This window comes from Lontra canadensis, unplaced genomic scaffold (assembly GCF_010015895.1).
Source record: "Lontra canadensis isolate GAN:19392208 unplaced genomic scaffold, GSC_riverotter_1.0 scaffold77, whole genome shotgun sequence".
NCBI classification, from domain to species: Eukaryota; Metazoa; Chordata; class Mammalia; order Carnivora; family Mustelidae; genus Lontra; species Lontra canadensis.
The window spans coordinates 347,854-361,229 of record NW_022631071.1 but is presented as its reverse complement, the minus strand read 5'-3'; the positions used below and the strand labels follow the sequence as shown (position 1 = coordinate 361,229).

General features: G+C 44.6%; 1 protein-coding gene across 1 annotated transcript in view; it reads right to left on the bottom strand.

Annotated features, from left to right (window-relative positions):
• Positions 1-232: 232 nt before the first annotated feature.
• Positions 233-13,376, bottom strand: part of NXF5 (nuclear RNA export factor 5) — a 32,139-nt gene continuing 18,995 nt past the window's right edge. The window contains exons 3-22 of the mRNA XM_032881822.1: positions 9,266-9,449; positions 8,880-9,033; positions 8,494-8,577; positions 8,275-8,379; positions 8,078-8,158; positions 7,892-7,961; positions 7,656-7,744; positions 7,429-7,536; positions 7,146-7,255; positions 5,294-5,330; positions 4,843-4,911; positions 4,700-4,755; positions 4,453-4,560; positions 4,274-4,332; positions 4,046-4,161; positions 3,911-3,953; positions 3,272-3,344; positions 2,555-2,737; positions 416-476; positions 233-277 (exon numbers count right to left, since the gene is read on the bottom strand). Coding sequence (XP_032737713.1) covers positions 233-277; positions 416-476; positions 2,555-2,737; positions 3,272-3,344; positions 3,911-3,953; positions 4,046-4,161; positions 4,274-4,332; positions 4,453-4,560; positions 4,700-4,755; positions 4,843-4,911; positions 5,294-5,330; positions 7,146-7,255; positions 7,429-7,536; positions 7,656-7,744; positions 7,892-7,961; positions 8,078-8,158; positions 8,275-8,379; positions 8,494-8,577; positions 8,880-9,033; positions 9,266-9,449 — 1,835 coding nt within the window. The remainder of the gene's footprint in view (positions 278-415; positions 477-2,554; positions 2,738-3,271; positions 3,345-3,910; positions 3,954-4,045; positions 4,162-4,273; positions 4,333-4,452; positions 4,561-4,699; positions 4,756-4,842; positions 4,912-5,293; positions 5,331-7,145; positions 7,256-7,428; positions 7,537-7,655; positions 7,745-7,891; positions 7,962-8,077; positions 8,159-8,274; positions 8,380-8,493; positions 8,578-8,879; positions 9,034-9,265; positions 9,450-13,376) is intronic.

Sequence of the window (13,376 nt, the reverse complement as noted above, 5' to 3'; positions counted from 1 at the left end):
TGATCTAGGACACACAACACACAATGTGCAACATAACTCTTTATTATGAAAATAAACAGCGATCATGTGTGAGGAAAGTACATGGAACAACTGATCCTTCAGGTGCTTATGTTACCTGGCCTGCAAGGTAATTTTGATTTCTTGGTCAGCCAGGCCTCCATCCCCAGTCATGGGTATAGCCTTAGGCTGGAGAAAAGAGAAACAGTGATGACGTGGACATCTAAGGCTTCTTTTAGGTGATTTGCTTGAAAGCCTCCTCTGGGATCTTGCCCTCATTCTGGAGGGAAGGAGTTGGGACATCAGAAGAGCCAGATCCGGAGTTTCATTCCCAGGCCACCCAGCCTCCATTTTCTTGGCCTCCCTGAAGGCCCAGAAATGCCCATCGGTAGCCCACTTAATGATTCCCAGACCTCACCTTGAGCATAGTGAAGACCTGACCAGCTCTGGTATAGTTCCACTCGTTGTCCTGAAGGCACCTGGAGTGGAAGAACAGGTGATCTCCATTAGTATCACAGTACAGACATGCTGACCGTGGGATGCTAAATTGGTGCCAGTTCTTTGCTGGGATGCATGTACTGGAATGAACACTATGTGCAATGATGAGGAAAGAACTAGTGAAAATGTCTATCACTGGCATTCATGCCCACTAGAATTCAAAACAGAAAAATAGACCTTTCCAAAAGAACCAGGGAACTTAATATATATTGATAAAAAAAGATATTCAAGAAAATAAATGGGAAATTTAAAAGTACAAGTTTCCAGTTATTTTTATTGAGATATAATGCACATACCATTTTTAAAAAATATTTTATTTTTTATTTGAGAGAGAGAGAGAGAGAGACAGTGAGAGAGAGCATGAGGGAGGAGAAGGTCAGAGGGAGAAGCAGACTCCCCATGGAGCTGGGAGCCCGATGCGGGACTCGATCCTGGGACTCCAGGATCATGACCTGAGCTGAAGGCAGTTGCTTAACCAACTGAGCCACCCAGGCGCCCTGCACATACCATTTTATTACTTTTGTATGCACATACCATTTTAAAGTGTACAATTCAGTGTTTCCTTAGTACAGCCACAAGATTGCACAATCATCACCATTATCTAATTCCCAAATAATTGTATCTAAAAAAAACCCTCATTAAACATTTATTGATCAAAGCCATACCAGTGGTGTGTAAAGTAGTAAGTCATTGTGGTTTTAATCTACATTTCCTTAATGACTAACTGTTGAGAAGTTTTTCATGGCCTCCTTGGCCCCTTGTGTATCTTCTTTGGAGAATTGTCTATTCAGACCCTTCTACCACTTTTTAAATTGGGTCATTTGTCCTTTCATTGTTGAGCTGCAATCATTCTTCATACATTCTTGTCAGATATGTGATTTGCAAATATTTTCTCCCATTCCTTTGGTGGGATTTATAGTCTTTTGATAGTGCTCACTGGTGCACAACACCTTTTAATTTTGATGAAGCCCTGTTTATCTATTTTTTCTTTGGTTGCTTGTGCTTTTGGTGTCATATATAAGAAACACTTGCCTGATTAATGAAGGCTTACATGTATGTTTTCTTCCAATTTTTTAATGGTTTTAGCTCTTACCTTTAGATCTTTGATCCACTTATAGTCTGTTTGTACATGATGTGAATTCAGGGTCAAAATTCATTGTTTTGCATGTGGATATCCAGTTGTCCCAGCACCATTTGCTGAAAAGACTATTTTTTTCTCATCACATTTTTTTCAGCACTCTCACTGACAATCAACTGACCGTAAATGTGAGAGTTTATTTGTGCACTCTCAATTCTACCCCGATGATTCATGCACTGTCCATATGCCAGCACTGCATAGTTCTGATTACTGTACCTTTTTAGCGAGTTTTGAAATTAGGAAGTGTGAGTCCTTTAACTTTGTTCTTATCTCTCAAGATTGTTTTGGTGCACTTATATGTGAAATATAGGATAAACCTGTCAATTTTTACAAAGAAGGATTTTGACAGGGATTGTGCTGAATCTGTAGATTGCTCTAGGTATTACTGCCATCTTAACAATATTAAGATATTTAGAAATATTCCAACTGATGGAAATGGAATGTCTTTCCCATTTTTAAATTTTTTTAACAATGTTTTATGGATTTCAGAGTGTAAGATCTGTGCTTCTTTTGTTACATTTGTTTTCAAATATTTTACTACTCTGATGCTATTGTAAATGTAAATTTTCTTAATTTCATTTTTGGACTGCTCATTGCAAGTACATAGAAATAAAAATGAGTTTTGTATATTGGTCTTTTATCCTACAACCCTGCTGAATTTATTAGTTTTATTAGCTTTTTGGTGGATTCTTTCAGATTTTCTATATATAAAACAATGTCATTGAGCATTATACTATTTTTTTTAATCCTTCACATATATAATAGTATGACACCTTCTCCATGGACTCACTTTCTTTCTTTTTGGAAGCAAACTATCCAAAATGTTATTTTTCCAAATTTCCTGTGAGTTTCTTTGATTCACACTCCTCCACTCAAGTCGCTGTCGCAACTTGCCCTTTCCCATGTACACCCACCACTTACTTCTGAGACCACTCGAGTTTCATCCCAGACTGAGTGGAGAAAGCATGAACCATTTCCTGCTGCTCCTGGGAGAGGGTGGGCATGGAGCTGGAAGTTGGTGTAGGATCTCCGTAAGAGAACGCATTCCAAGTCTCACTGGGGGAGGCATCTCTCACAAACAGCTCATCATTCACGATGCATAGACTGGAGAGAAAATGGGCCCTTAGACAAGTAGATGAATGTACAACTCCACATCCAGATCAATGATCTTGTTTCCACTGCCACTCAGCAACTAGATTCCTTCCTTACCCCTACTGAATGCCTGCCATCCTCCCCAGATTCCGTGTCTTGTGCCTCCACCCCTTCACAGATCCCACCTTTGCAGGGACTATCTACCAACCTCACTAGATGTGTACTTAACCTGCAACCCAGGGATGATTTTACACCCACATTTAACCCTTACAATAGCCTAAGGGAAGGGGCAGCTAATCCCCATTTTCCAATGAAGACAATGTGTCACAGAGAGATCATGTGATGCCAATGAGTGCTGGGGTTAAGAAGAGAACCCAGTGCTCTAACCCCAGAACCCATACTCTTAACCACCACACTAGACTGCTTCTTGGATCTACTTGTTGGCTTTCCACAATAGTGAGAAAACCAAGATGTCTTCACCACCATGCTCCCACAACCCTGAGCCCAGGCTGGGATGAGCATTCCCACCTACAACGTAGCACTCACCTGGAATTGTTGGCAGGGATGGTGATGAAAGTCCTGGTGAAGGCACGAACAGAACCCTGAGACATTCCCTCCACTTCAACAACAAACAACAATACCTTCTTAGAGTCACACATACGTCACATGCCCACACAGTGTTCCCCAGTCAGGGTCTGACTCGATACTCATGCTGAAGGGAACTATTGTTCACTGGGAGTTGGGGTGTCTGGTATGGGGATGCCAACAGTAGGGACAGTCTACTCCCAGTGACAGGGCCTCTACTAGGTGGCAGGTGCTGTGACAACCACTCCACAAGTTCATTTGATTCATTTTTCACTCTGAGAGGTGGGCATTATTAGCTCCATTTTGCAAATGAGGAAACTTAGAGGTTAAGTAAACACCTCAAGTAGTTCTCTGAATAAGGATCTGGGATGACAGCCATGAAACTCTACAGAATGTGTCCTTAATGCCCAAGTTGTGTGGGGCAGACCAGCATAGATCCAGTTCAGACCAGGATGGTTTGGGGACAGAGTGGAGGCAGAACACAGTGGGAATAGGAAGAGAAGGAAAGGGATCAGGGAAGCTGGGGCAGTTCTGAGAGGGATTCCAGCCAGCGGGGAGGGAACAGTGGGGTATCTGGGGAGGGACTCTATGCACACTCACCTTCCTTGAATACCCCATGGACAGTGAAACAGAGCATCCGCTCCTGAAAGGGAAGAGCCCAGGTGCTAAGTCACCTAAACTTCCTACCCACCCATGGCTTTCTGGGGCTGCCCTTGGGAGGAAGAAGGTGCTCACCGTCTGGAGCCACATGTCCACCAAGAAGGAGCTGAGATCGTGCTGTGTTTTGGGCAGCACACAGAGGGAGCCCACAATGTTATATTTTGTGTGCTTTAGCGGCTGAACACACAGGGCTAGGGGGAGAGGAGAAGCAAGCAAAGTTCAGGGGTAGCCACACCCTGGGCCATAATAGTTAACCCCTGCACACACTGTTTCCCTGCCCAATCTTCCTCATCACATACGCACAGGGGTCCTTGGGCTTCTTCATATTCCTGCTTTCCTTGAAGTACTCCCACAAGCTGCTTCTAGCAGAGAAAGAAGGACAGAAAGTGGTGGTGTGGCCGGTGTGGGTGATTCCAGGAGCTGCCCTGTGTCTTCTGGGGAGCCACAGAGCCCAGGAACAGAGACTGGGCTTTGCTACTTACGGGCCTGGGTCCTTGGGGTTTAAGGAAATGACCAGGGAGAAGCAGGCCTCATCATGGTAGGCACCGAGGAGACCCTGACGGTCTCCAGAATCATATATGAAATAGTACCTGTGGGAGAGTAATGAGGACAGTCTATCTCTGTGGTCTGGACCCCAAATGAGATTTCCAGACCCAGTGAGCAGTTCTGAGCTTGGGTGGCCTCACCCACCCTAGCCATCCCCTTCTCCACATTCCCAGGAGTACTTACTGCTGCAGGAATTGCAGGACTAGACTCTTCAGTGCATCAGATCCTTTGTAGCTTTCCTGGAATCAAAAGACATTTGAGACTATGTGGCTGATTAAAACCTCCCTTGTAATAGCCCAAATGTTGTTTGATCAATTTTCCCTCACCTTGCAGGGCTTTAACAAGCAGGGTGTGTCAGTATCAGTGATAACTGGTGGTGATAACTCCTGGCCATCCTGGAGAAGGGAAGAAGAAGTCAGCAGTGGAGACCAGGGAGGTGGCCCTGGATGATCAGGGGGAAAGATGAGCCCAAGAGAGGGTGAGGGTCAGAGGTTAGGTATGAAAGTGCACTGGAAATTACATGGACAAGATTAGAGTGTGTGTCTCCAACATGACGTCTGAAAAGTATTTACTATTATATGCAACTTTTTTCTGTCGTGTGTGTGTGTGTGTGTGTGTACGCACACATTTCTCCAGAGAGCATATTCATGTCATTTTCAGGAGTCCTGGTACCCTAAAATGGATAAGGGTCTGACACAAACATGTAATCTAGAGAACACCCAAAGGTGTGGTGGTGATCAATATTAGTAAGAGACAATGATGAGTGTAGTCACTTACCAGGCGTAACAACTTAGGAAAGCAATCCTTGATGGCACTGTCCAAAATCCAAAATAGAAAGAAGTGACTGATAGGTCAGGGTTGCAAAGCCTCCCTCCTACCCTTCCCCTCCCTTCCCTCCCTCTCCTTTCCACTAGGTAGCTTCCACCTAGACTGCTCTGACTCCCTTCTTCAGTGCCACCAGAAGCAACATTTGGAGCTCAGGCTCCAGGGATGACTTCCCCTCCCTGCCTTCCTTACTTCCTCCAAATCCCCACTGAAGACTCCCAAGAGAAGAGGGAATGGAATGGGAGCCCAGAGCTCTGCTACATCACTAGGGGTCTAGCATCCTGCAAGACCCTGATATCCCCCAGGGATGTCCAGGATGTTGGGGCAGGGAGGTGTGTAAGGCAAGGCCCATGAGGCAGGAAGGGGGGGATGAAGACAGAAGAGGGAATGAATGTAGGAGGGGAGAGGTAGGAGAGACATAATGGAATCAGAGACTAAGGAGTAAGAGAAAGCAAAGCAAAGGGAGGGAAAAGAAGCTCTACCATGGTGGTAGGGATCAGAAAGAAGAGAGAAGAATGGGGAAATGGCTCCCTGGCTGCAGTCCTATCCTTCATCTGCCCTGGCAGGCCCTGGCACCCAAGGTAGAAATGGAAAACATGCAGGTGTTGGGTTGGGGGCCCACTGCATGCTGGATAAAACTCTGTCACATGTGCGAGCTCAGTCTGAGCTGGGGAACGAGACAACCACAGGGGCAGGAGATTTTCCCCAGAGGGAGTATAGGGTCAACCCCCAGGTCAGCATGGGGCTGAGGGTCTGTTGTCCCTTCTCATGATCACTGCCTTCTCTCCTGATGGACCCTGTGCACGTGTGCCTGTCTTAGTTGATTCCTAGCCTGAGGAATCATATCTGTGCGGGACTACCCAGGGCTTCTCTGAAGGATCATTTGCGGAGATGTGATATGTGGAGGGAAAGGAGGGGGCAGTGCCTCTGAGAGGCTTGTCCTTCTGTCTCCTCAAGCACCTCTGCCCTCTGCCTTCCATTCCTGCCTCAGAAAGGCCTCTGCTCACTGGAAGTCACCCATTTCTGGCCCTTTGACTCAGGAACCCTGGTTTCTCCCAAGCAGGGCCTTACTACTGGCATTGGGTCAGAGGAATGGATTTCGTGATGGTAGGACTCCAGGACCTTGGCCTCAGCATGGGGCAGGAAAGCCACCACGATAGCCTGAAATTAGAGAGGGAAACCCTTTTGGAGTAAGAGAAGGAGGTCCCCTCTCAGAACAAGGGAGGGAAACTCCATCTCAGCAGGGAGTAGGAAAGCCTGTCTCAGCAGCGAGGCCCTGAACTGAAGGACCCTTCTAGTTCAAAGCACTAACATCTGGCTCAAGTCTGGTTGCTCCTGGTCCTGGTGAGGAGAAGGAGACTTGCTTCCTGGAGCACACTCTTGGAGGGCATTCTAAAGAACACTGAAAGCATAAGGAGGGCACTTGATGTAATGAGCACTGGGTATTATATATAACTGATGAATCACTAAATTCTTCCCCTGAAAATAATAATGAATTAAATGTTAACTAAATTGAATTTAAATAAGAAAAATTTAAAAAGATGGTTTTTTAAAAAAAGAAAAATAACGAAAAAGAATTCTGACTGCAGTGAGGTGAAAACAGACTCCAGACCAGGAGAGCAGGTGAGCAGGTCAGAGGAAGGAAACTCCTTACAGCTGAAGGACACAGAGAGAGGAGTAGGTGGGACCTATGGTCCTTCTAGAGGACTAGGGTTGTAGCTTCCTGCGTACATGCATTCTCAGGGACAGTTCAGGCTCCCAGGACCGAGGGCTCCCAGGAAGTGTGAGAGGTGTTCACACTGACCTTATGTAGGTGGACTCGTCTGGAAAGGTGTCACACAAGGGGTTTCCTTCTAGCCAAAGCTCTTCAAGCTCCAGTCCTTTCATCTTGTTTAACTCCCACACCAAGTTCAGCTGAGAAATATGGGGAAGAAACTGGAAAAGATTCCCAGGGAAAGAGACACACAGGCCCTGCACCCGAGCTCCCACCTTACCACACAGGTACCTTCTGTTGCCTCCTGTCATTACTCTGATGAGCACTACCACCCACTGTCAACCCCAACTTTGATTTGGCTCCCTCTTCCCACCTCATTTTTGGAGAGGTTCAGGTTCTTGATTGTGGGGGCCATCTCTATAATGTCAGACAGGCCATCCAGCCCATACAGTTTGTTGTTGCTCAAGTTCAAGGACAACAGCTGTTGGTGAAGAAGAGTTAGAGTGACAATTATTATCAGGGACTCAGAGACAACTCTGTCCTCCACCCCATGTGTCCCACCCCCTACCATTAATAACAGCACTGGGCCCAAGGTCTCACCTCAGGGTAATTTTCTTCAATGATCTGCAGGGTGGCAGCCATGCAGTTTCTTCGGTTCAGGATTATATCTATATCATGGCCCACCAAGTCTTCAGAAAGCCGAGAGGAGGCAATCAGAAGGCTGAGAGTGGGGTCTAGGACCAGCACCACCCCCTTCTCACATCACCATCCCTCAGTCTCCCTCCCAGAAAGATCCCTGTGCCCTCACCTGCCCTAGAATTTTTGTTGTTGTGTACCTGGGTCAAAGCGGAGACACTGGAGGTCAAGAGCTTGCTGGGAGATGTCATAGCGTTTGTTCATGGTCAGCTGCAGAGAGAGACGCAGAGAGCCACTGGAGGTTCTAGTGGGGATAGGGAAATCAGGGGCTGGAGGAAGAGGTGGGTCTGGGTGTGGGCACACAATGGGCCTTGAGTCTGAGTTACCTTTAGCTGCTCCATTTCTTCTGGCTCCAACTTATACCTCACAGAGTAGGGTACAGAGGAGGGATTGACAAAGATAGATATCTGCAGGAAGGAGAGGTGGGGTAAACACCAAGAACTTTCATTCCAGAGAAGACGACCAGCCCTTGCCCTTTCTTCCTGTCCCACGACTAGGGAGAGGTAATGCCCTCAACACATACCTTTCGGTTCTCCTCATCATAAATATTGCAGCTGACATCCTTCAGTGCAGAGGCAGTGCCAACATCCTGGACAAAGAACCGAGCCTGGTTTTTCACATAGTGAAACTGCAGGAGGGGGAGGCAACAATAATTTTGGAGGATAGAGTCTTCTGGCTCAGTTGGCTTCCCCCACCCACACTTCCCTGTGCCCACTCATCTGGCTTCACCATCCTCTCTTACATCCACTGGAGTGAAGGGGACACTGCAATGGCTCTGGATTGAATTCATTAGCCATGTCTTGTCATACTTTCTCCCATAGGGAATCTAAAGGTGAAAAGAAGAGATGGGAGTGAGGAGAGACAACATAGAATTAAAGCTGGAAACAGACCCAACAGCGTTCTTATCGGCCCTTCTATTGAGCTGCATAGAACTTCGAAAGAAGGGACCACTGGCATTATTTCTTATTTTCGTGCCAAATATGGATTTCCTAGACCCTCCAATGAAGAGAAATCTCCATTGGAAAGCTCTCCTCCAAATAATTGATGTAAGGTTATGTAATGTGGTCTTCCTTTTTTTATAAGGTTCCAGGATAGTCTATCTAATGCAGACCTTGCCAAGACACTCACATTGATCTTGAACCATTTCCCTGGGTTTCCATCTTGTGTGTTCTCCCCCATTTCTCTCTTCAGAGTTTTTCTATCTCTCCACACAGTAATATGGATATGGCCTTCATTTTGCCATTTCACTCTCCTCTTCTTGCGCCGGGTGCTATAGGGAGTGCTGTGGAGGAGAAGTGGAAAGACAAAGGTAGGGCCATAAATGCTAAGAAAGTCTTCTTCTATACACCCTCACCTCTCTGTCACCAGGAATACAATTACGATCACTTAACCATTATTCACTTCTGGCATCCTTCAGTTTTCCAGTGAGAGAAGAAAAAGAAGACCAGGGAGAGTGAAAGAGTCACCTAGTCCCAGGGGCTGCTACATGCATACCAGTCTGCCTGGTCACTTACTGTCTTATTTTGGGGTCCTCTTGGACATCCCTCATCAACACATTTCCATCATTCTCCTGGAGGTATGAAGGATGAGGCTCATATCCACCACATTCATAATGAGGGTTCCTCTTGACAAAATCACCTTGGAATGAACTCCAAATTTTCTTTCTTCCTTGAGGTGAGCTATCACCATCATTGTATTCTCAAAAGGTGAAAAAATACAAGATTGAAGACATGTCAGTGGTCCATTTACCATGTATCCATCTTAGGCTAACACCATGGTAGGGCAAGCAAAGTGTCCACCTGCCCTAAGGGTCCAATCCCCCAAACCCCAGAAAGGAAACTCTTCTGCTTGTCCAGATAGGAGAGCCTTATTTGACAGATGGGACTATCAGGGGAGGATCTTGGGAGAGGAGGAGGAGGAGGAAACTGTATTGAACCTTTTAAAGAATGAAGCAGGACTTATAAAAAAACAGAGATCTATGCATCCATGGGTTAGACTGGAAACCAGCCATACAGTAGGAAGACATCTGAATTGTGCCTTCTTTCAGGCTTGTCTAAATACCACACCAATACCAGGGAAGCATTCTTTCTTATGCTTCCCAAATTCAGTCAGCCACCAAACTGATCCCACTAACACTCAGCAAGCTGTACTTCCTTTGCTGGTGTAGTTCAAGCTTTAATGTCAGGTGGGACTGATGTAACAACCTCCTAAGCTGTTCCCCTCCCTCCAGCCTTGTTGTCAACAATACTCAGTTTGAAATAACCAGAGTGAGTTTTCTTTTTGCCCAGCCTGAAATGCCTTTCAGGTGAGGGGACAACTCTTCCTAACCTCAGCTCCTCTATAACAAGGATCTGAATTACAAACTGGGATGATATGTCAACTACCATTTCCAAGTGTGCAGGGATTCTTTTTTCATTATATTATTGATTTCTAACATGGGTCCATTATGGTTAGAGAACATGCCCTGTGTGATTTCAATTCTCTTAAAATTTGTTGAGGTTTGTTTGATGGTCCAGGAGATGCTCTAGCTTGATGATATTAGATAGATATTGCGGGGGACATGCTTTGCTGTCATTGGTTGGAGTACTGTATTTATGTCGCATAGATCCGGTTTATTGTGTTATTCAGATCTCCTATATTCTTGCTGGTTTTGTCTCTAGTAATTTTATCCCTTGTTAAATGGGAGGGGGCTGTTGAAGGCCCCAACTATAATTATGGATGTGGTTATTTCTCCTTTCAGCTCTCTCAGTGTTTTTGTTTCATGTACTTTGAGTCTCTGTTGTTTGGCCCATACATATTAGGATCATTATGACTCCCCAGTGTACTGATCCCTTTATTATTATGTAGTGCCTCTTTCTTTCTCTTATCAATTTCCTTTAATCTGACTTCTACTTTCTTGGATATTGTAACCACAAGTACACTTAGTGTCTTGGTGCTATCTCATCCTGCATTCACTCCTAGGAGTTGTACTGATATTCACCATTCCCCCTGCAAATACTTCCTGCCAAAATATATAATTTACATATGGAAAGATTTGGAAATTTTCTGGTATCTACAGAAGAGGCCCAATTCTCTCTCCCACAGTGGATTCACTAAGGGTATTTTATTTTTACCATATTCAACTGAAACAGTGAAACAGCACATAATAATGGTAGTGGTTTGGGTAGGCAGTGAGGGGAGAATTAAGGTACCTAGATTGGTAGAAAACAGCTTCCTTTTGGGTTCTAATGTTTAAGGCTCTCTCAGTTTGTGTGTTGTACATTTTGTACCTTAATTACTCCATGCTGTCTTAGGGCACACTTATGAGTAAAAATCTGTTCACTGGTGATTACTCCATGATATACTGATTACAACCATGCCTCATATTAATTTCTCTGGGGAGTCACTGCTTTCAGTGTGTGGCCTTGCTGTCATGACAACCCTGCTACTCACAACCTTTAGGACGTTCCCTGTGTGGCACCAGAAGTGGAATTAAACATGGGCAGAGCATTTGATGCTGAAATGCCAATAGCTTAGTCCTCAAAACTTGGAAGTGGCCTGGAGTGCTCTCTCTCTCTCACTCCACATCCAACTGTTCAGGAAATTCTCTTGCCTCCTCTCTCCAGTACATCCATAATCTAGCCATTTCTCACCACCACTATTATTACCACCCTGGCCAAGACCCCAACATCTATCTCCTGGATTATACTGTCTTCCAACTGGTCCTTCTATTTTCATCCTTGCTCCCTTACCATCTGTTTTCAGCCCAAGAGTAGAACATAAATCATTTCACTCTTTTGCTCAAAACAATGGTTTGAAGCCCATCGATATGTTAAAAAGCCATGAGTTCATAATGATACTAAACAACAATAACAACAACAAAGAGAAACCTTATTAGTGACCTTTGGATAATCCCAGAAAAACAACGTGTTTTCATAAAAATCCACCGATGAAAGGAAACAATCAAATATTAGAAAGAGGAATAATGGTCCACAGTCAACATACAGTGTACAGAGCATCAGAATCATCTTTGAGAACTGACATTACTTCAGAAATAATGTTGGCAAGGGGGAAGTGTTAAAAATGAGCTACCTAACAGCTATAGCAATCCTCAGACTGACCAGCTAAGTCTAAACAGGACCAGAGGCCTCCCTAAAGAAGGTGATTTGACAGGAGCAATCACAATCACAGCCTTGTTTTGGGAATCTCATAGGAGAGTGGGCATGTGATTAAAAAATCAGAGAGATCACACACACACACTTTTGTGCACGTGCATATCCACTTACTGAAGGTTTGCATCTCAGCACAATCCCTGTCTCACTGTCATTGTGCCAAAATCAAAGATAACAACAAGGAGCATCAGAAATCAGTTGGTGCCTTTCACCCAGGCTGCCTGGGTTTCCCCTCAGTCTCTACTACAGTATTAACTGATACTCACACAAAGAAACGGTTGTGAGTATCCTTTATGACATCATGTGTGTTCACATGGTACTTCTTGTGTTGATTTGGAATTCTGCCTACATCATTGCTATGCCATTGAGCACATGACAATGGCGTCCCTGCTGTGGTAGGGAAAGAACAGGGTGAGAAGTAAACCAACACTTGCCTGGTGGGAACCAATACTTAATCAGAATTGGGCAGACTCACTAGAGTTTTTTGACCTCCTCACAGAAGTCTAAAAATGATTGTATCCACAGTCCCTTTCTAGATCATGAATATTAGGCTCACAGAGGTTAGGTACATTTCCCTGGATTTCTCAGCCAAGTCAGTGGTGGAGCAGAAATTGGTCTGCTTCCACATCCTTAGTGTTCCTCCAGCTACTGGGCTGCGTCTCCTTTATTAGTGGACTTTTAGATCTCAAGGACCAATTTCTGTGAGCAGACAAAGGATGATGTTTTGTGAGCAGGAGTTAGTCACTCCTGCTTGGGTGGATCCAGGTGTCTTGGACCAAGTGGAGATATAGGTCTTGAACTAGATGGATAAATCTGTTTGGATCACAGAGTTTGCCAATTAAGAGTCACTTTGAGGTGGCATTGTCTGGCATATAACAGGGCTTAATTAGTATTTGTTAAATGAATGTAGGCAATGTAGATTTGTGATAAACAAAACCACTTTTGAGAATCCATACATCTCAACCACTTCCACCCACATCTACTTATTCCAGAAAAAAAAATTGGGCTGCAGAACTATTTCATAAACTGCTTGTAAAGCTACCATGTGTTGGATTTGTCTTTTGCAAAATTAGTATTTTTCACTAGTGTACGGTTAGATCTAGAGCTGATTACCCCCCTCTTGATTAATGCTGAAACTACTGCTTTTCTGATCTGAGGAAAGGAGGATTTTGCAAACTGGTGGCAGAAATGAAGAGAGGGTTTCCTTAAATCTAGCAGATATAGCTGGTGCTGGTATGTGTACAAAGAATGTTCTGGACCTACATGCATGTCTGTGGGTGCTCAGCTTTGTGACAGCCAGTACTGTACTTGTCTCAGAGGAAAGCAGGAGTGTGTGCATGAGCATGTGTGTGTGCATGAGCATGTGTTAATATTATCTGTTTTACATTTGTATAATTAGATTACATTTGTATACATTGATATAGTTAGATTACAGATACATGTATTTCAAATCATGTTGAAAAGTTCATTGCCA